This window comes from Ictalurus punctatus, chromosome 7, assembly GCF_001660625.3.
Source record: "Ictalurus punctatus breed USDA103 chromosome 7, Coco_2.0, whole genome shotgun sequence".
NCBI lineage: Eukaryota > Metazoa > Chordata > Actinopteri > Siluriformes > Ictaluridae > Ictalurus > Ictalurus punctatus.
The window spans coordinates 3,215,797-3,239,350 of record NC_030422.2 but is presented as its reverse complement, the minus strand read 5'-3'; the positions used below and the strand labels follow the sequence as shown (position 1 = coordinate 3,239,350).

Genomic DNA, 23,554 nt, shown 5'->3' with positions numbered 1-23,554 from the left:
TGAATTTAAACTAATGCTTGCATTCAGAGTATAAGGGGTGTGTGTGCGGGCGCGTTTAGGAGTGCACGTCTACTCATTATCAGACAGTTTGATAACTAAAATAGCCCCCCCCCCTCTCTCTTTGCCAGTATCAGCCAGAGGAGGATGTCCTCCAGGAGAGTTTTTTTTAAAAAAAATTTTATTTTTATACCACACCGTGGTATCGACTTTGGTATCGAGTATCGTGTACTTTTGGTGGTATCGGTACCGACTACTAGATTTTTGGTATTGTGACATCCCTAATCTTTAGATTAGCAAATTATCCCAAAATAGTCAAAAGATTATTTACTTCTAAAAAATAATCGCTTGTTGCAGCTTAATTGCAAGCACTGGAGGTTAGCGCTTAACGAGAGACGTGCGATTTCCGTCAGCAACAAACTGAAAAGGTGGAAATGCCACATACTGTACTATTAGTGAATCTCACATGAACCTTGTTCTCCATGAATGACCCAAAAGTAATACTGGCATTGTAAAACCGTCCATTAAGCCCTCTGATGCCATCTTAGTTTCCAACAGCGCCACAAATGTACCGTGCAATCTCATGATCTCGGCTTTACAGGAGCAGCTCAACACTGAAGAGAAAGAAATGAATTCCATTCAAGTGGATAAAATTGAAAGCAGGTGAAAATGGAGAGGTAGGAGAGCAGGAAGGTACATCAACATCTCTCTGAAAGGCCACAGAGGCAGCATATAGAAGGAGCAAAAAAGTCATAAGAAATATATTATATATATATATATATATATATATATATATATAATCTTGGGAGAGACTGATGACCTTTTAAAATAACTTTCATAAAGAGGACAGTATGTTCCTGATTTGACATTAAATCCTACCACTCCTATCATGTATAATTTGGGTATCACTCAAAAGTCATCACTCAGAAGTATATCTCCCACTCAGCTACTGATACAGCTCAGGCACCTTCTATTTCACGGTGTTTCAATTTTGAAATGGTTTGTCTAAAAAAAAAAAAAAAAAAAAAAGTGTACTATTTCAGTGTGGCACGATTTGGCACAAAAGGACCAAAGTCGATCGATTAAATCCCGTGAAAAGGAATACTGGAACATATCATAAAAAGAAACAGATGACCATGACATTCATTACTTTTACTCTTGGATTTTGCGAGACATTTGGTCACATTGTAACCCATCATCTGTAGTCCATTATGGTTCAGAGATTGTGGCAAGCTTTGAAAGACTTCCACGCAGCACAACCTCTGCCACCGTCAACGGTTTACTTCAGCCAATAAATGGAGTGACTGCCCGAAGGTCAATTTGGATTTTCCTTAATAAATAAATAAATAAATAAATAAATAAATAAATAAATAAAACCCACACATCATGACAAAGGAAGGTTCTTGCTGACTTGGAACTGGGCAATTTTTAAAAAAAAAAATATTTCGCAGATGGTTGAAATCCTTTTACCTCTGAAAAGCTGACAAAAGGAAAAAGTGCAAAATCCCTGCACAAAGACTGGTGGTCCAATATGAAATCTTACTCACTCTTGTAAACAATAATACAAAATAGCACAGCTAATTTACAATTTCAGTCGCACAAAAGGAGCTAAATGCCTGCCATTGTATTTTGTCATTTTCTCATTCCTTGATTGTGACAGCAGCAATCAATCTCACCGTTTTCTTCTCTATGCCTGAGGAATTCGTTCATGGGGAGCCATACATTACTGCCACCGGCGCTTAATGCAGTACAACCTGTCTTCACAGAGCATTTGCACAAGTAGACCATGTTTGCTTTTCCTGTGTAGGCCCTGAACAGACCCACGTGAATGTGCATACAGATCTGAACACGGCCTGTGCACTTTAGAGACCACGTCACATACTCACCCTTTCATCAATCTCACTCAGACGTAAAGAAAACTCTTAAGGATGACCAGAAGCATTTGCCTTGATGGTTTTTTGGCATTTTCACCTGAACAGTGATAAAGTCAACCCAGACGCACAGAAAAAAAGGCTCACCAGCAACTTTATATACACGATGATTATTAAAATTGTGTCATAAGCATACAATGCATATCAGCATATCAGAGTTCACTCGAATGCTCTGTATGCCACCGACGTAATTTAACCAAGCCTACCTCCACCACTACCCTATTTTAATAACATCGATGGTAACACTGCTTTTTGTTTGTTTTTGTTTTTTTAATACGAGGAAAGCCTCTAAATCACTGTAGCCTAAAGTATTTACAGTCGAAAGACTTTGGGTTTGAATATACCCACGTTACTGTATCACATTACCATGTGACTTGCAAGATTGCAACTGCAGAGAAGAAGTGGAGAAGTGAGGCTTTATTCATGAGCACAAATATCTTGTGAAAATCACAGACTTTAGAAGTGGCCTGCACTCGATCGGCTTCGTTTATCAATCTTCCGGTAAAGTTGTGCGTAAAAGCTGGGCCGAACAATATTTCTGCTGAGTTTACAAACGTTTCAGAAAGGCCGATTTCTGTACGCTGATTTACCGTAAAAAGTGCAGAACACATTCTTGAGACATTCAAGTTCATTTGCATTTAGTGATGGCCACAAAACTCCATAAAAGTACAGAGAGGCAAGGAAACACAAAATGACTACGAAACAGTGAAGGAAAAGGCAGAAGTGGAAGTTATTTTGACTCACTACTATGCCAATAGAAGTATATCGCAGTGTGACCACCTGAAAAGGTCAAACTTGTTAAGTGAGGTGACAAGAAAACGGTCGGCCATGAATACGGAGGAGAAAGACAAAACTACACTGTACTCAGGTGATGGACGCCAAGCGAGTCACACAGGGAAACTGTGTTATTTTAAAATTGTTCTTAAAATATAAATAAGTAAATTAGTCCCTCACCTTGCAAACTAGCATGAGGATGCATTTTTGCTAGACAATACAAAGCACTTCTATAATTCACTTTGGATAAGGGTGTCTGCAAAATGCTATAAACAAGGGGTGTCAAACTCAAATCCTGGCCAAATTGATTGAACATAGTTTGGAAAGGCACACGCGAGGGCCTGTAAGGGCCCACAATTTACACTGCATTGTCAAGACAAAAATTAAGCCATGATGTCAAAGGAATGATCTGTGGCTCTCCCCAATCGAATTGTGCAAAGGCAGAGATTAGGGCAAGGATATAAAACAATTTCTAAGGCACTGAGTGTTCCCAGGACCACAGTGGCCTCAATAATTTTGGAATTGAAGAAGCTTGGCACAACCATGAAGCTTCCTAGAGTTGGCCATCTGGCCAAACTGGGCATCCGGGAAAGAAGGTCCTTGGTCAGGGAGGTAAGAAAGAACCCAACAGTCACTCTAAAAGAACTCCAATAGTCCTGTGCAGAGAAGGGAGGACCTGTTGGACAGAAACAACTCGGCAACACTCCATAAATCAGGCATTCATGGCAGAGCGGCAAGACGGAAGCTACTGTTGAGTAAAGGGCATGACAGCATAATGGAGTCTGGCAACATGTGGAAAAAGATTCTGTGGTTTGATGAGACGAAAACTGAACTCTTTGGGGCAGAACAGCAAGCATTATGTATGGAGAAAAAGCAGGCACCAATACCATCCATATGGTGAAACATGGTGCTGGCAGCATTGTGCTATAGGGGTGCTTCTCAGTGGAGAAGTGCATGAGAGTGTGACTTACATCAAGCACAGCGGTGTTGATTTTAACCTGCATTTCAGACCGCGCTCAAGCCAGCCACTGTAGAAACCAGAGGGCACGTATATATGGCGGTTTAGAGTTACTACTTTGGATGGGGAAAGAAGCTGGTGCTCGTCAGTTTTAGTTAAGCACAGTGAGATGTGAGCTCACATGTGCTGTGTGGATCTGCTCTGAACTGTGGAAGGTTCACTAGTATTCTTCCAAGTTCATGCAGGCCAAAAGAAATTAAGACCAGATTTGGCCCACGGCAGTTATGTTTAACACATGTGCTGTAAACCTAATAAAAAAAAACAAGCGATTTGACCTTGGCAGAACATTCCATATATAAGACTGCAGTAATAAATGCAAATGATATGATCTGAAGTTGCTCAGGTCGAGTTGGTGTATAGATTTACACACACTCAGGAGCACAAGTAGGATACAAAAGGTTTTTGCTGAAATTCAAGATTATCATGAATACCAAGTGTCTTGGGTTGATGCTCCTACGGACAATTTAGAGATATATCTGTCCATATCCAGCTTGATAAATGAGGCCGAATACGTTTAACATAGTTTTTTACATATCCATCTTATTTAAATAGCATAATGGTAGAGGTGGGTGTGGTTAAATCGCAGTGCAGAACATGGCAGAGCATTGAGTGAATGTCTGATATGCACCGTATGCTAGTGCCAAAACGTCGATATTCATCATATCATCAGAAGGTGTTGCAAATGCATGCATATACATTGAATTAAAGCTAAACATAACAGGCCTCATTAAACTATCAAGCTAGCGTTGTCAATCTGCTTCTATTACGGAATTAAGGCTGCAATTAACGATTACTTTGATAATCGATTAATTAATTAATAAAAATAAAACATGTCATTTCACATTCTGCCCAATGTAGTCTTTCAAACAAATTTGTGCAAATTGAAGGCTGTGAAAAAGGTATTAAATATATTGATGTGGGCTATGCTATACATTGTATACAGGATTTAAAAAATAATAATAATAATAATAACATTATATTTTGAAAACAAAAAAAAACAACTGATTGTCCACAAGCTTTAAAGTTAAATCACTATATTAAAAATGCTTTAAAAAAAAAAAAAAAAGGAAAACAAACGCACAAACTAAGTGTTAACTGGTAAGAGGTTGAATGTTCTGCAGTAACACACATTCACTCATCTGAACACACTAACATGTTGGTTTACATTTACATTTATTCATTTAGCAGACACTTTTATCCAAAACGACTTACAAATGAGGAAATACAAGCAGAGAACAATACAAGTAGTGCTACCACACAAGATCTTTAATGGAGTTCTAGAGAAGCAAAGTGCGCTGAGTAGAGGGGTAAGTGCCAGAGTAGGTTTATTTTGTTTGTTTGTGTTTTTTTAATAGGATAATGTGGTGTTGGTATTTTTGGGATTAGTTAGGTGTTCATGGAAAAGGTCGGTCTTTAGCTGTGTTTTTTGAAGAGAGTTACAGATTCTGCGGTCCGGATTGAGGTTGGAATTCATTCCACTGTTGAGGAACAGTTTATGTAAAGGTTCCGGAAAGGGACCTTGAGTCACGCTGAGTAGGCACTACTAAACGTCGGTCGTTAATCGATCGCAGATTGTGTGAAGGAACTTAAGCCTTCAGGAGAGAGTTGAGGTAGGAGGGTGCTGTTCCAGACAAGGTCTTGTAGGTGAGCATCAAGGCCTTGAATTTGATCCGGGCAGCTACAGGGAAGCTTTATTCTGTACATGTACGACACTTCTTACATTTATATACAATTACATGTTATAACCACATTACAGTTACTGCTCTCATAAAAGCAATTACTTTTGTTTCTGAATATAGCATCAAACAACATTTGATCAAAATGTATATTTTAGTCGGAGTTATTGTGCTCCCTATCTACCGCGTGCTGTCTGACGCGCCTGCGTGGACTCGCCTTCATTCATTGAAGTTTAATGGAGACTCGCTCTGTCACGTTACAAAGTGATTTCGGAAGCAAGCGCAGATCTTCAAACATTTAATACACAAACAAAGAAAATACAAAAGACATAACACGAGGCAAAATACCGTGGCAAAAACTAAACACGGAAGTGTGGGCGAACGCATAGAAAGACGATAACGTGAGACAAGGAAAGCAGTGCAAACGGTGGCATATATACTAGAGTGCTCGTTAACCGAAATGTAAATCAGGTGCATGTGGTCATGTGACACTGATGAGTATGGTGCGGTGGCTGCTGGGAAATGAAGTCCAGAGTTCCCTTCTTGATACATGACACTTTCGCTGTCTGAATGAGCCTTCATGTAAAATGGAAATACTGGTGTGAATTTCTAACATTTACAGATAGAGATATAAAAAGGTATAAATGATATCCTTCGCTGAAGAAGACACGTCTGGAACACGTTAAACAGCACACGCATCTGTCGCAGGATCTGACACGACGAGCCACGTTAACACACTTACCAGTTTGTTTAAAGCTCTTAATAGAAAACAAACATTCTCGTGTTTTGGACGACCTGGATCGTGCACTTTTCCCACAGCAGCTCACTCTGACCGCCGCGGTTTCTCAGATGCGTTTTATTCATAGAAATCCGTTTTTCACGTCACTGACGGGGTTTATCCACAGTGACGTCATAGACCCAACTAACCGGTAATTAAACTTGTTGTTGATTATTTTAATTATCAATCATTATTGATTTTATTGATTAGTTGTTGCAGCCCTATATGGAATAATAACGTTAATCTTGGTACTCTATTTCCCTCACTGAGATTTTATGTAACACAGCACATGTACAACAACTACAAACATCACGAAGCCATATCGACATAGCAAACACAAAGAACTGCATCTGCATCCCTCCAGAGCTCGTCCTACATCAGAGTTTATGCGGCTATGTTTCATTAGCAAAAGTCAGAAAGTATTTGGTGACTAGCCTATACCGACATTCACATGGGATTTGCAAGAAAAATAACATTTCCAATCTGTTGTCAGACGGTGGTCCTGCTGGGGGGAATTTAAGGCACCTGAAATAAGAATATGCATATCCTGCGGGTCAGCAGGGACACACCGACGCTGTGGAACCCACCACTGCAGCCAACGTTGCATATGCATCCGATATTCTCCACGTATTGCACTTATTCTGAGGTGGAACGCATAACGTCATTTCTCTTCCGAGGCCTCATCTAAGCACCGGCTCCTGTTCCTATGGCAACCACTGACTGCACACAGCCTCTCTTTGTGCTTCTTTCTCTATTCCACGCCGCAATCCCAACGACAAACTAACCTAGTGAGCCTGAATGCCAAGAAACAGAAGAGGAGGATGGATCTACTCCATTAATCTCATGTTTTATCACTTGTTTTATTTCAAAAATAAAAGAGCTGTTAAGAAAAAAAACCAACAACAATAGACAGCCACAGGAAGCTGTTTCAGCACGCATGCTGTTCATTACTACTCGTGTTGGTAAAGTGAATTACAAATCTGCTGGTTGTGTAAAACTATTTCCTTAATGAAACGTGAGGTAATGAACTATGACAGAGCCTCTAACCTGGGTTTGAATGTGTTTGATGAGTGTGTGTGTCTCAACCGCTGAACCAATTACGCTAATGTACCTAATTAAAAATAGCTTGTTCACATACTTGTGGCTGCTCGGTAAACTGCATTAATAATAGCAGAACAAGGCTACATGGAGCAGGACAGGAAGTGCAAACACCTGGGGCAACAACCAAGATTAAAAACTACTCTACGATTTAGCATTCAATCTGTCTTAGCCATTAAAAATCCATTGCATGTAAATTGCCACAAAGGGACACACTATATAAATGAAAGAGTTTGATTCTAAATCAAGGCATGTTTTCATGTAGCTGCTGCTGGGGCTTTGAAACGACAACTTTAAACTTGAATCCGAAAATGAACGCCATTATTTTTTCACACCTTCATGACCCAGAGTAATGTTTTGTATCCACAGTCTTTTTGTACCTGTGGGAGATAAACTTACTTTACTTTTTATGCTCCACTGCCACATCCTTGTATATACGCACACAGACACACACACACACACACGTTCAAGTATAACTAAAGGTGCAAGGCCATGTGCACCCGATGAAAATGTTTGTGGTCAGTGTTTCAGATCGCGAGTTAGAATCCCGGCAATGCCACAGTCGTCAGTGACCAGGAGCCAAGAGAGCAAAACTGTCGTGCTCTCTGGATGGGATGGACAGCATACTCTCTCCCCACTGTCAATCACAGTGACGCTAACCAATCATGGACATCTGTGCCCTGAAGCATGAGGAAAAGGGCAGAATACGCAGTCCTTGGAGTGTGTTAGGCTGCCCTCTGACATAGCATGACCAGCAGTTCGAAAAGATGCGGTATCTGGATTCACATGTCTCTTTTTCTATTACACATACGTCTGAAAACGACGGGCTTTCCTCAATATGTCGCCACAATATATGTAGTAAAGAAAGAAAAGTGCATTTAAATTCCACTGAAATATGTCCCACCGACCTCTATATTTATATTGTACTCATGTATACTCAAATATTTACATACATTTTAAAAGATTACAATGGGAAATGAGTTCTCACTTACATCTACAGCATAATCCACATCAGTCTCGGTCTGTCTTTTATCACCCAAGATTAAAAAAAAAATTAAAAAATCACTCCCTGCATTTAAACACGAGCCTCGTCTTTCATCTCATCACTCGATTGATCTCTGTCCACACCACCATCATCATCATCACTGGAAAAATACTTGCTGTTGACTAAATTTCTTCTTCTTATTGTAATGTCTTTTTATTAGGTCATTTAAACATTTTTTTTTTTTAATACTCTGTCATCTATATAGACGCGTAATTGCTTTTCTCTGTTTTCATGATGACGTCACTGCGCTGGAGCTTATTACAGACATCCTGACAGCCGGAATCTGATTAGTTTCTGATTAGATCACAATATCTTTTTTTCCTGTATTGATCGATCTCGATGATTAATCATGATATAGAATTTCATAACGCTGTCAGTTATTTTTTTAAAGAATTTTATTTTTTTTAAAGAATATCCTTCAAAATAATACAGGATCAACAAAATAGTTCGTGTTTAAAATATTTAAATATGTATTATCAGAACATCAACACAGTATACAAAATGTAAAGCATCCTTGAGCTCTGGAAAGGCGCTATATAAATTCAACATATAATAATAATAATAATTATTATTATTATTATTATTATTATTATTAATAATAAATGTACATGCAGGAGCCTGTCTTTTTCAACTGTACTTAGTGGCATCCTATCTTTAGGCATGAAACTGGTTAGAGCTAGGGATGCCACTTAGAAAAATAAGGGAAACCCACAGCCTCCAATTTGAAAATGTAATTTTTATTCCTGCTTTTAGACCATTTTCCTGCTTATAATATTATAAATATCATATTATATCAACAACATCTAGAATCATAAACGAATGATGATTTGTCTGACTATTGAACAGAAAAAAGGATTGATTGACTTTCGTTTAAAGTAATATATATATATATATATATATATATATATATATATATATATATATATATATATATATATATATATATATAAATAATCATTTATAATATACAGGATGGCGTGACATGATTATTTATCTTGACTTTTTAAGCTGTGAACAGACATTTATAGAATGTTAACTATCATTTATGAATTATAAAATAAATATCAATAATCTTAACCTTCAGTTCGAAATCATTTCTTTATTTTTTTTCAGAGTTCAGGTGCATTCGTGAGATTTTCCCAGACCTATATAAACATTCACCCAACAATATAGCTTGTTATTAGAACAAAAAGGAAGATAACTGTTCATCACTACGAAACCCACATCTCCAGGCACACTCTGAGGTACACACTGTTGGGTTTTGTGCTGCCTATTCTAGGAAATCTATATTCTAGCTCATAATGCATTTATCATTGCAGCATTCTTATTAACACTTAAGGAGAGTGCAAGTAACATCAACAAGAGACCAAAAGACCAACACATTAAAAATACCACCAAAGGCACACAATCAAAGTCCTCAGAAATCACCAAAGCAGACCGTTTAGAAAGAAATACCATTCTACCTTAGACACTCTCAAATAAATGATCTTTATTATGAACTGGTACTTCATATTTCTACAATGAATATCCCATACTATCACCCCCCCCCCCCCACACACACACACACACACACCCCAAAAAATCGCATTCATTTGCATTCGACACTAAAAGCATTTAAATTATACATTCTGAGAATTGTAGAAAAGGATGTCAATGGTAGTAGATATGCATTGATTATTCTTTTGAGATTCTGGGTATCTAGGTATAAATATGAATCTCCTCATGCATTCCAAGATCAGTGAATGTGCAGCATCAGACTGCATGCAGTTTTCCTTGTGTAGTTTTTCATTAAAAATATGGTGGTATAATGTTTTTTTTTTTTTCATTTCAAGTGAATCACAGGTGTATTATAATGTAACATCAGGCTCAGCTTTCAATTTTAATAATAGATCAAGTTTATCAGCTCAGTGTATTTGGCTGGTTATATGATTTTTATTTGACTTTCGCAGTATCTGTGTATGTTCTCCCCGTATCCATGTGGGTTTCTCTGAGTTCTCCAATTTACACCCATCTCCCGAAAACACGATAGGTGTAGGTGGATCAGCTGCACAAATTGCCCCTAGGTGTGAATGTGGATCCATCCAGGGTGTACTCACCTCACACTCAGGGTTCGTGGGTTTCAGATTCACTGTGACCCTGACCAAGATAAAAGCAGTTACTGAAGACGAACGAACCAACGAATCAATAGATCAAAAAAAGGTTTGTTTGTTTGAAAAGCCGCTATGATGTTTGAAAAGACCTGTCAAAATCTTGACGACACCAATGTTTTATGTTGACTAAATTAAAAACTAATCCTTAGGCTACTGTAATGCGCTCAGATGCCACTCCTTAACATAGTTTTTTACTTAGCTAGGCAATAATGTAAAAAAAAAAAAGGAATTAATTAATTTACTAAAGAGGTTCTCAACTAAAATATCATTTTCCTGCCATTTTGGTATACAGATATTTTCATGTGTTGGAAAATAATGTTCAGCATTTCAAGCCAGCCATAAAAGTTACAAAAAAAGAAATGTCGGATATAGTCATAACACACTGCCAGTGAATTTCTCCAAGACAAGCTCACCACAGCATCCTTGAAACAACATCTCAAAGCAACGATGACATAAGAAACACACATTACTGTCCCCAGACTCTTGTGTGTATGTGTCTGTTTCTTCCCTTTTCAACAAGAGCAAGTCTAAGCTAACACCATTCATTTTTTCCTGTTTCAGACTAGTTCCGACAGCTCTACCTGGTGACAACCTTGTCACAGCCATGGCTCTGCCAAGCAAAACCGCCAGCAAAACCCAACACATCTGTCACCACCTTTCTCACAAGGAGAGTAGTGCTAGCAAGCACAATCCAAATTTTGACAAACTTTGACTTATAGATTCACCGATCAGCCAAGTGAATAACATTATCTCATTACACTGGCACCTGTCAAGGGGTGGGATATATCAGACGGCAAGTGAACGTTCAGTTCTCGAAGTTGAAGCGTTGGAAGCGGTAATAATGGCCAAGCGTAAGGATGAGCAACTTTGACAAGGGCCAAATTGTGATGGTTAGTTGTCTGGGTCAGAGCATCTACGAAACGGCAGGTCTTGTAGGGTGTTCCCGGTATGCAGTGGTTAGTACCTACCAAACATTGTCTGAGGAAGGACAACGGGTGAAGCAGTAACAGGGTCATGGGTGTGCAAGGCTCACTGATGCGTGTGCATCATTTACGTGGGGAAGAGGACGCACCATGGGAAAATGGACAGCTGTGGGAGGAAGTATGATGCTCTGGGTCCTGGAAATCTCGGGTCCTGGCATTCATGTGGATGTTACTTTATGTACCACCTACTTAAATATTGTTGTAGACCAAGTACACCCCTTCATGGCAACGGCATTGCTTAATGGCAGTGGCCTCTTTCAGCAGGGTAATGCATCCTGCCACACTGCAATTGTTCAGGAACGGTTTGAGGAACATCAAAAAGGTGTTGATTTGGCCTCCAAATTCCCCAGATCTCAATCCTATCGAGCATCTGTGGGATGTGCCGGACAAGCAAGTCCGATCCATGGAGGCCCCACCTCGCAACTTACAGGACTTAAAGGATCTGCTGCTAACGTCTTGATGCCAGATACCACAGCACACCTTCAGAGGTCTTGTAGAGTCCATGCCTCGACGGATCAGAGCTGTTTTAGCAGCACAAGGGGGAGCTACACAATATTAGGCAACCTGTTTTAATATGTTATGGCTGATACATAACTGTACATTGTCCAGAAATGATTCTTCTTTGCAGCACTGTATGACCAACAAACTGTGAAGGGTAAAATCTCAGCACCATCGGTAGTTAACAATCCTACATGTCAGCACAAACGATATCATCAGGGAGCTCTCACATACTGTTAGTGCATTTTCTTTCCCTCTCTATCAGGGGTCAGGTACTAGATGGTTAAAAAGGGATGCAAGTTTAATACCGAGTACTGCTATCTGAGTGATACTGGCCTGATACGCTGGAGCAGTATCAGACCAGATCTGACATTTTCCAAACCAATCCCCTGGCTTATTTTATGCTGTAAACATTTGTGATGTTGAATGACACAACTTGTCTGAACCTATGTCATCTTCACATTTCTGAGGTTTTGCAGAGCTGACAAAATTATTAAGAGAATGTATCCAACCAGATAGAAAAACTGGCTTAAAAAAAAAAAAGTATCAAATGGGATTGGTGCCAATGCCTGCTACTGAAATAATGATTCACTGCATACTGAAACATTATACTTCTACTGCTACAATTAAACAAAAAGTAGCCAATATACTCCGATCTCCATATTGTGAACACGCTGTAATCTATGCACATATTCTGATTACCTATTTTCCATGATCTGACTAATAGTGCACTAATGCCTGCACCATTAATTTGCCTAACTTTCATATTATTCAAATGTGAGTCAGTCTCTCAGTGCCAAGCCAGATTACTCGCAAGATTTGCTTGACAAAGATTCTGATGTGAAGACTCCAAAGGAAGTAACAGACCAGAAATTCATTCATTTTCAGCAACTTCTTTATACTGAACAGGGTCTTTATGGATCCGCAGTCAATCCTGGGAGCACGAGGCTGGGGAGGATAAACAAAATTTGGCAGAAACTAGGAGGTCTCTAGCAGTTAATTAAAGTAATCAGTTTTTCAAGCCTGGTAAATCTCTCAGGTCTCTCCATTGCTGAAAAGGCACATTTACTTGTTTTCCTCTTTTAAGGTCCCATTCAGTGTTTTGTAATGCAACTTCTTGCATCAACATACAATCAAGATCATCATCATCATCATCATCATCATCATCAAACCTCCTTGCTCTAGCAGTAGCTTTCCATTTCATATGTGGTTATGTTTTGTTACCAAGGAGAAGCGGAGTTCTTTGTTCTGTATTCAAATGCACATGCAAGTCTGATGCTATAAAAACTCTTGCACCCTGAGCCATGTTGAGATGCACTATTGGGGAATGCATTCTAAAGAATGGTGGTCTCTTGAGCCAGATTATTAAGCTTAATAAAAATATCTTCGCTCGAGTAACTGGATTCATGTAACGTCTATTTGAGGAAGCCTCCATTGAAGGTCTAGTTCCACAACAGATCTAAACGGGGACCCTGGTGTTGTGAACGGGCCAAACAAGCCAGAAAGACTTAACTAAATCATCACTAATCAGCTCCATGCACAGTGAGCAATCTCTCATGTGAGGGACTCCATAGCACCATGGAAGAAAAAAAGTCAGACAAATACAGGAGTGAAATATCAGCACCATGGACAGTGGCCAACTCGCTCCTTAATCCACATGCTGATCAAGTCCTCTCACTTCTGCATTTCAATTACAGTCAATAGCAACCGTCTCCCCACACTTGCTCTTAAATGCCTTCCAAGTGAATTCGGGCAAGGCTCTGGCTGTTTAATGGGCACGAGGTGTAATAAGGTGATATGATTTCTAAATCAAGGCATTCGGGCACTTACTGCAATTGAGCAATAAGACAATTTGTAGCTTGGGGTGAATTATCAGGACAAATATATTTATTTATTTATGTATTTATTTATTTAAACAGACCAATGGCGTATCTGAGCAAGGAGGAACAACTTCAAATAACGATACGATTGAAAAAAATAATAAATAAATAAATAAAAAAGCAGCACAGGTATATGCAGATAATATTAGGCTTTATTTAGGCATGGGCCCTCCTTGCTCAGATGCACCATGGTCTGCAAAAATATAAACATCTATACATTAACAACTGGCATCATTAACCGTGTGTATACACTGGATACCACGTCTAAATTCGAGTACTGAGGAAAATGATGGCCATATTGAGCAAGTTCTGCAAATAAAAGCTTTGGTTTGTTTTTCTCCTATTATGTTGGACCTATGGGACACCCTGTAGCATGTTTAAACTCAAAATAAGTGCAGAATACACTGTCATCCATAAGGACTGTCCAGGAAGTGTGTAAGTAAACAGTAATGTAAGTAACTAGCAAATACAGAGCTGGCAAATAAGTCATGCGTCTTCTGCAAGAAAACTGAAGACAAGTCTGTCTGAAAGCTGTGTATTAGATTAACACACTGCACATATTACAAACCAAGGTTATGTTAACAGCAGCTTAGTTATTTTTAGCCTAAGTGTGTTATCAGACAGGCCTGACGCAAGGGTGCTGCTGTTATTTAGCTACAATGTGGCACTCAAAACAAAGGCCTGGGTTTCATATTGTAGGTTATTACCTTCAGCAAGGAGGAAGAATGCATCAGTTAAAACAATAAAATAATGACACGTTACCAAGCACGAAGAAGGGCAGCTCTGTGTTTTCCAGGTCGTCCACCACCGCGATGTCTCCGGGGAAGTCGTTGCGCACGGAGAACAGCAGCTTGGGCTCGGAGGCCGACGGGCTGTGCATGATGCTCAGGTCATTCTCCCGGAGAAACGGCAGCGCCGACACCGTCACGCTTTTCGTCTTGCACTCGGCGTCCTGAGACGGGTCGTCGTCGCCGGTCAGACCGCGAGACGCCGAGAAGAAAACCAGCACGAGGACAGCCGCGAGAGCACGAGAGCGCGGAGCCATTTTTCTGCGGCTTCCCGCGCGCGAGTCTATCTCTCTATCTATCTATCTATCTCTCTATCACAGGCGGGAGAAGGAGGAGGAGAAAAGCGCAGGATTCCGACACCGAACAGCGATTAAATACTGAGTACGGATCGGAATGAGTAATGAATTTCGTTGGTGTTTAAGCGCGGTTTAGCGACGATGGGATCCTAGAGCAGCCTCAGCCTCACACTCAGCTCCTCACTCAGCCTCCCCACGCGCAGCCATTTGAACGCTTCTCTGGCGCTGCACTGAGGACGCGGAGGATGTGCCTGACCAAAATAGGCCTGATTGCACCACTTCCATTTGTATATTCCACTTCAACAATCATGCATAAATTACAGCATGCAGTGTTGTTAAAATTGCATTCATTTAACATTATTTTTAAATACAGGTAGATTGTCGTGTCTAAATTGCCTCTGTGTGTGTGTGTGTGTGTGTGTGTGTGTGTGTGTGCGCGCGCGCGCGCGCGGCGTGTGTGTGCGCGCGCATGGTGCCATATGATATGATGGACGGATGCCCCAAGCGCGGCGTATATTCCCCTCTTACTGATTAGTATGAAGTGGCTTACTAAATATGAATGAATATTAAAATGGTATGATTCCACGTGCAGGCTTTAGCTACGTGTAACCTGTCTAATATCGTGTCAGCAATTTGTATTCAATTTCCATGCATCATGCACTGGTTCCATCAGTGTGTGAGAGAGACAGAGAAACATAACAGAACATGGACAGCATTCTCCAGCAAGCTGGAGCCGTTTCTAAATGTTATGCACATGTATTACTATGTGTAAGCAAGTCAGTGGGATCTCTGTGTGGGGGAAGAAAAAAAAACATGACAGGTGTTTATCTCTGCACTTGGAGAAGTAGAAGAAGCAGAAAGTGGCTTTTCGAGGCAAACAGCAGGTGCAAGGCTCGGAGAGCAGGTGCAAGACAATGATCTCGTTGTGAAACCTTGATCCGCTTCCAACGCTGCAGCAAGGCTTTAACAAACTGTGAAGCACTTTTTTGGGATGAAAGGGCACGCTACTCATTCCAGATTTGACCTGCACTGTAATTGAACTGTGAGGGCAGTCAGGGATGGAGAAAAGAACATCTATCTCCCCACTTTTAAACTACAGCTGCCTTCTTAACAGCACTTTTAAAGTTATTACTGGTCATAGTGAGCGAGGCCTTTTCTTTTTTTTTTTTTCCTCTGAGGCGATGTTGTGGTCATTTCAGATAGGTGATGAAATTACTTTTAGTTTCCAGTATTTTCATTTGAGCAAATAGGAAATGCTCACTTGAGTACGACATTCACTGGATCGAAAACTAAGCTGCCAAAATGAAATGAAACAGAGATAACAGAAATGAATGTCATCCTAATTATATTATAGTAAGCAATGAGTTGGTTTGTTTGGGGTTTTTTTTTTTAAACAAAACCCTTAAATTATTTGGGTTATAATAAAATAAATTGCCTTAACATATTTTAATAAATGTAGCCTATTGTTGCTGCTTTTTTCAGTGTGTGTGTGTGTGTGTGTGTGTGTGTGTGTGTATACTTGTAACATTGTCGTGGATTTAATGTTGTTTGCGACTGCTGATATACTGCAGCATGGCCTCACTGTTAGAAATTCATAACAATTTCCATAACTCAATTTGTATGAAGGTTAAGGTTACAGCTGTGGATAGCATTAGCACCTTTTTTTTCCTTTTTCCCTCAACTTCATTGTAAAACATGTCATCCAGCCACTTCACTACAAAACTCACTTGCTCTTATTTGTATGAATTTTTCATGAGTTCAGTTTGATTCGTAGTTATTGCGTGTATTTACATGTGTTATGTGACTGGCAATTTTCTTGCTTCGACTGACTGCTCTATGCCACGTGAATAAATGTTTCTATTTATTTAGCCGTGCATGCCAGTCTGTGGTCTTTTTTTTTTTTTAATGAAATATAGTTGAAGGAATTCCATGCTTTAACATTCCTGATTCGGCTGATCAGTTAATTACAGCATTTAGTGCAACAGGAAAACAACTGAACTGAAGGTCCACACCACAAGCACAGGTAAAGGCAAACAGGTTAACATGATAGAAATGCTTACTGGAAACTTTAAACTGATGCATTCACATGACTTTGGAGAAGTAGCACTAGAAAACTAGGCCGCTAGGTGACTTACAAAGTAAGGCTATGAGGCATTGTCAAGCAACCCTGCTAAACATGCAACCATGCTACAAAACTCCAACTGGGTGGTTTAACAAAATAGGGCACATCCCATGAAATTAAAAATTGAAAATGCAGCCAAATTAGTACTTTGGGGAACCTTGGGCAAATGGTACAGCTGCTATTTGAACATAAATAGGCATGAATACACATGATGGAAGTCACCTCTGTACTGCTCGACTGTGCTTCTGCCAGGTACTTTGCTAAACATGTTATTAGGGAAATAAAATGTCTATTAGACTTCCCAATCATTTGGGCATATTATCAAAACAAAATATGCAGCCAACCTCCCGCTCTGAATTTCATTGCATGTAGCTCTCATCTGTGCCTCATCTGTGGTTTATAATGTCTGCACATAACAATTCTAAAGAGGCTATGAAGCTATTCCAATTTTAACTCAGGAACTCGACTGTCTTCTCAGCATGCCCAGAAGAATTGAAGTGGACATGGCAAACGGTATTGTACCTTTATCATCACATCACAGTGAGGCAAATAGGTACACGATTGACTACCATGTCTCAGCTGTACTAAAGGCCACTGAATAAATTACGAGTTGTATGAGTTCTGAAGTGCAGTAAGCATATTTTAGTCAGTAAGGGTTTGTTGTTGTTTTTTTTTTTTTTTAAATTACGCACTCCAAATTCAAAGTCGTACAGTACATTAAATTTATTTAAAACCCCAAGTATGTTTATATACAGTACATCCATCATAAACAGAACCACATGGGGTTAAAGCATCTATAGGATTGATTACACTTTTAGATTTATATACAGAATAGTCAACTGTATCAGTGTTAGGATAGCAATAGCTTTCTGAAAAGCGAAGATTTTTAAATAAATAAATAAATAAAAATCAAGTAGGTGGATAGGTTTTTATTTGTCTGTACACAAGCTGCACTGGTGCGCTGTACTTTCATGTTCCCTCTCCGACGCTTTACATTTAGGCTCTGAAAAGACGATTTTATTCTCTTCACAAAAGATCCAATGACTCTTCAGACTACATAAATAAGGTTATAAAGTGTTGAATTTCTAGGCTGACTTTTTTTTTTTTTTTGCTGGCAAAGTTGGTGTGAACGTGTTAGCTAAATAAAGCCCAGATTTCATTCTAACAGGACATAGCATGTAGCCTATATTAAAAATAGATGTGGCAGATCATGTTTTTGGGGAGAAACTCATCTTAAAAGAACATTTTGGCTTGTAATAACATGTAACACAATTGGTACATACATTGACCATTTAGCATTCAATTCTATTCATAGAATATATATATATCTTATATTCTATAAGAATTTGGTTGGTTTTGGAAACAGCTGCAGATGCGTAGTAATAAAGAAATAAATGCACGCAGGTCGAACTTGTACTGTTATAAGGAGTATGAAGTTGTATTGGATATGCAAATTGTTGAGAAATGGACATTGTTATTGATATGGATATGATGCTACGTCATGGCACACTTGAATTTGTGGATCGTATACTAAGAGGGAGAGCATACAGCTATTTTCAGGTGAGTCTCTCATATTTACAAGCCAGTCTCAAAGCTGCTCCTATGTTGTTTTGGTAGTTTTTGTTGTGCTGGAAACCTTGCTCCTTTCCTGTTGCAATGTGAACATCTAAAGTCCTGAATGTTATGAGCAGTTTTCCCTCAAGGATCTGTTCGTCCTCCCCGCCATCCTGACAAGCTTCACAGTGTGTAGCTGAAATACATCCTCACCGTGCTTCACTATAGGGATACAGTTGACCATGTACATGTTTTCCTTCAGACCTGGCATTCAGGCCAGTTCATGTTTAGTTGCATCAGATCATACAATATATATAAGCAAGCAGTCATGTGCTTTTTACTGCAGAGTGGCCCTTCTGCCATAGAGGCCTGACTGGTGGAGTGTTGTGGGCAGGTTCTCCTGTCTCCACACAGAGTTCCGTGAGTGTGATGGGTCAGGTTCTTCCTCAACCTTCCTGAATAATTGGCTTCTTCATCACTTGATAAGTTTGGCTGGATGGTCGGGTCTAGCAAGTTACTCAGTGGATCTGAAGTTCTGAGATGAGATTTCCAGTTCTCTTTGCCAGATCTGAGAACTGACACAATCCTGTCTCTGGGGTCACAGTGCATTTAACCTCAGGGTTTGTTCTTTTGGCTCTGACATACATTACGGACTCTGTATATAGACAGATAATACAGATAATACCCTGATAATCAAGTTGTATTTTTTTTTAAATTATTATTTATTTTTAAAAAGGGACAGTGTACATTAATCAACATCTATAAATGTAAATGTACCCAAATTAGCTAGAAGGCTAATTTGCAATGGTAGTGCCAGATGTTATAAGGCATAAAACAATAATAATAATACTAATAATACTACTACTACTAATCATAATAATAATAAAATTAGAAATGATCAACAACACTGTAAAACACAGTTAAACAACACATATGTTATACAGTAGGTTAAAAAAAGACATAGATTAATATGTATTAATAAGTATTGATATGGGTTATAATTTATTTATATAACCCATAACATGTCAATCATTACCACTGGAAACTGGATATTTTTATGTCAAAAAAGCATTTCACTTCACATCGTACTGTGTATGGTTGTGTGTATGACCAATAAAATTTGAATTTGAATTTGAGGATGCCCTTGGGGCCAATTTTCTGTCACTATTTTTCACAAAATGTTAAAAAATCCCTGTATTTTGACTAATTTTAAACCATTTTAATGTAATAAGCAAATACATTTAAAACCTAATATAAGGTTTTAAACGTATTTGTTTATTTGCCAGTCCATGCACACACATTCGCACACTCATTCATATAATTGATCCTAGCCAATCCACCTACCGGCAAGGTTTTGGGGAAGTGGGAGGAGTACCCAGATGAAAAAAGAGGAATCCCACATGGAAACGGGGAGAACAAGTCCATACAGAGAGTAACCCGAGCTCAGGATCAAACCGGGGAGCATGGAGCTGAAAGGTGGCAACACGTCACCATGCCGCCCCTGTTCTCTAAACACTGTCTTAAATATATAATTACATTTTGTTCTGAGGATAGACAAATGTTTAGACAAATGTCAGCAAGTACGGAGTCAGCGTAATGGACTACAAATAAGGATGATCATATCAGTGCAGATCTCACAACTGGGAAAAACAATATGTACTATATTTGAGCAGGACGTGAGAAAAAGCTATGTTTGTTTTGTTTTGTTTTTTGTATTCTTGCTAGTGAATAAAAAAACCCCCCAAGAATAATACATTTTAAAAAGCATTCATTTTCAATCAGCCTCTGCAGTCACTGAATGATTCATTAGCACTCGACCGTGAGAGGAACTTCCATATTGTTTACATTGCACTCGCACTTCCAGATGCAAATAATAAAGACCTGAACTGTGCTCAGCCCGTGGTCATGAAAACATTTCCTCTCAGGATTATCATTTTGCTTTATGGATAGTGTTTATGAAACAAATAAAAAATTTTATAGCACTAGTAAGAGAGATGATATATTGCCTTCTCAGCTGGCTGTACTCTCGCACAGCACACCTTAAACACTCACATATTGCTAACAAGACAATATACTGTATCTAATATACTGTATGCTCACTGATATTTTTGAACCATTTGATTATTTTCTTCTCATATACTGCATTTCTTCTGCTTTTTTTTATTTTATAGCATATAAATATAAATGCACCATACACCTAATTTGTCTTAATTACACAATTAAATCAAGAGAATAACTCTTAGATTATAAGAATCATCAGTAATTAATACGTCGTTATACCACAGTGGTAATGAATGCACGATTCTGATTGGCCAGAAAGTGTTGATTAATTTTCTATAACAGCAGTACTGACAGCAGACCCAGATGCAAGGCAAATGAACAGGTTTATATTAATATTCTTATAAACAGATTAAAAATCCTTGATATGGTGGAGTTTTTCTGTGAGGAGATATTTAGCATTTTTGGAAGGAGTCTCCAGTGTCAGCGGCTGTTACTGTACGTTTGCGAAGACATCTTCGGGGATGCAGGACTCTGTGGATTCTCTGTATCTTCTATTGGATATCTCAGATAAGCTTTTATTACTTGTTTCACTGATGTTCTATTTTATATCTGTACAAACAAAACAAATAAATTGCAATGTCATTTCTTAATAAATAATAAATAATAATAAATTGTAATAGGATCATAGTGTTGGATCTTTTTTTCAGTCAGTGTGTTTGGAATAAAAATACCTTAAATATCTCTATTACTTATCTAATTGTAACTCCTCACAAAATTGCTCTAATGACTGTACTGTCACCCCTGTGCAAACCCCTGGTGTTGTTTTTTCCTGCCATATGCACAGACATTAAGAGCTTTCACAATTTTATAAGCTTGTTCTTTTTTTAAATGAAAGGCGTTTTCTCTATTAAGCAGAGAAAAAACATCTAGCAGGAGCCAGCCTTCTGTTGAGTTAAAAACACCCCAAATGAGAAAGTTCATTTATAAAATCATTAAAAGGGGTTTGTTATTAATTTGTTAATGAAATACCCTGCACCACAGAGCTAGTCAGAAACTAGAACAGGGCAAGATAAATAAATAAGCTATCTAGATGCTGTAAATAAAGGTAATAAACAAAGAGTTTCATTCACATATTCTTATCATTCACATATTCTTATGTTCACTTGTTCTATATATAGTTAAGGGTTTTTAAATTCTTATAAAACCCTCTCTGAAAGGAAAGCCTCTATTGTAAGGTTCTACTTACAACCTTTCACTCTTCCCCTAAATGGACAAAATGAGGAATCCTTTAGAGATTCATTGTAGATTTGGAGGTGTAGAATATAATCCTACCTCATTATTTGTTGCTATTATGGCCGAGTAAGGTTCCAGCATGTGCACATTTATAATTGCAAACGGAGCTTGTAAAGGCCTGTCAGAAATAATAACATGAGCCCCTTCAACAAGGATGCAAAGCTTGCGAGGCCAACAGCTGATATATGTGCACGGCAAGACTCTGACACAACCTAATAAAAGACATTTTTCTATTTGTAATGTGATGAAAATGGGAAAACAGCTTCCACACAATTTGGCACGAACATAATGTGCACAGTATAATGCATGTGAGAACGCAATGTATAATTTGTATTATTAATACAGCTTTATCAATTTTAGCTTTAGATATAGCTTTAAAAGCTATGTCTTTATGGGTTTACTCCTTATTGGAGATAATATTGTTGCATAATGATTATTTCTTTTTCCTTTTTTTTTTTTTTCAATTCTTGCACTTTTCTGGATTATGACTTACATTTTTCCCCCTCAAGGACCTGTCCTGTAAGAACACAATTTCTCTTTCAAGTCATTGAAATGAAACCCTGCGTGACACACCTAAATATATGCGAGAGGCAAATACAAGAAGAAGGAGAGGATTGGGGACAGCTGCCAGCTCAGTCTGCAGAGATTGCACCTTCCATGGCAGCTTTAGAAGATAAATAGCCATGGGGTGCCTTTGCCACCTGTACCTACCTCCCCAAGATGAATCACCTGGACCATCTCATTGCTGCTGTCCTAACACACGCAGGGTGCCATGATCTCACTCGCAAACATCAACACACCTTGACCTTCTCCTTTAGACCACAATGAGTCCCTGGAGCATTGTGCAGCTGGTGAGGTGATGTATCTCTGGCATGTGATAGTGAGAAAGGGAGCAGCAGAAGGAGGCCCAGAGAGTGGCGTCGTCCGGACTTTGACCATCTGTAGCTTATTGGTTGTCATTAAGGTTTCTAATTTGGGGGCCGACTTGGGATTTTGCCAAACGAGGGCCGGGAAAATGTCATTACCTGGCTTTTGCTGAGATGTCCTGCACATATTTACATATTTATACACCTTAATTGCCTTTGCTTCACAGTCATGACTTTGGGGCTGAAAACATGAAGGAGAGGAGAACGCAGCATGCTGGTGTGTTTCAGTTATTTTATCTGATGCCAAACTAGCTTGAGTACATTTCTCCTGTAGGAAAGACCATTGAAATAAAAGGGATTTCATTTTAACGCAGGTGTACTTTATTACCCTCGCTGTCCACTTTATTAGGAATACGTGTACATATGTACACATTCATGCATTTATCCATCATGTGGCGGCGGGGGGGGGTTGCTGTATGAGACAGATGTGCTGGTCTGAGTATTTCAGAAACAGCTAATATCCTGGGATTCTCATGCACAACAGTCTCTAGAGTTTACACAGAAAGGTGTGAAAAACAAAAAACATCCAATGAGCAGCTGTTCTGCAGGCAGATATGCCTTGTTGATGAGAGGAGATCAGAGGAGAATGATCAGACTGGTTCGAACTGACAGGAAGGCAATGGTAACTCAAATAAACACTCTAATCGCAACTAAGCTGAAAAGTATCTTCGAAGGCACAACAAACTGAACCTTGAGTCAGATGGACTGCAACAGTGGAAAACCACATCAGGTTCCACGCCTGTCAG

General features: G+C 39.0%; 1 protein-coding gene across 5 annotated transcripts in view; it reads right to left on the bottom strand.

Moving 5' to 3' along the window:
* Positions 1–15,299, bottom strand: part of astn1 (astrotactin 1) — a 295,200-nt gene extending 279,901 nt beyond the window's left edge. For all 5 annotated transcript variants that reach the window (XM_017471160.3, XM_017471161.3, XM_017471162.3 and 2 more), the window contains exon 1: positions 14,591–15,299. In XM_017471160.3, coding sequence (XP_017326649.1) covers positions 14,591–14,873 — 283 coding nt within the window. In that variant the 5' untranslated portion in view covers positions 14,874–15,299. The remainder of the gene's footprint in view (positions 1–14,590) is intronic.
* Positions 15,300–23,554: the final 8,255 nt, after the last annotated feature.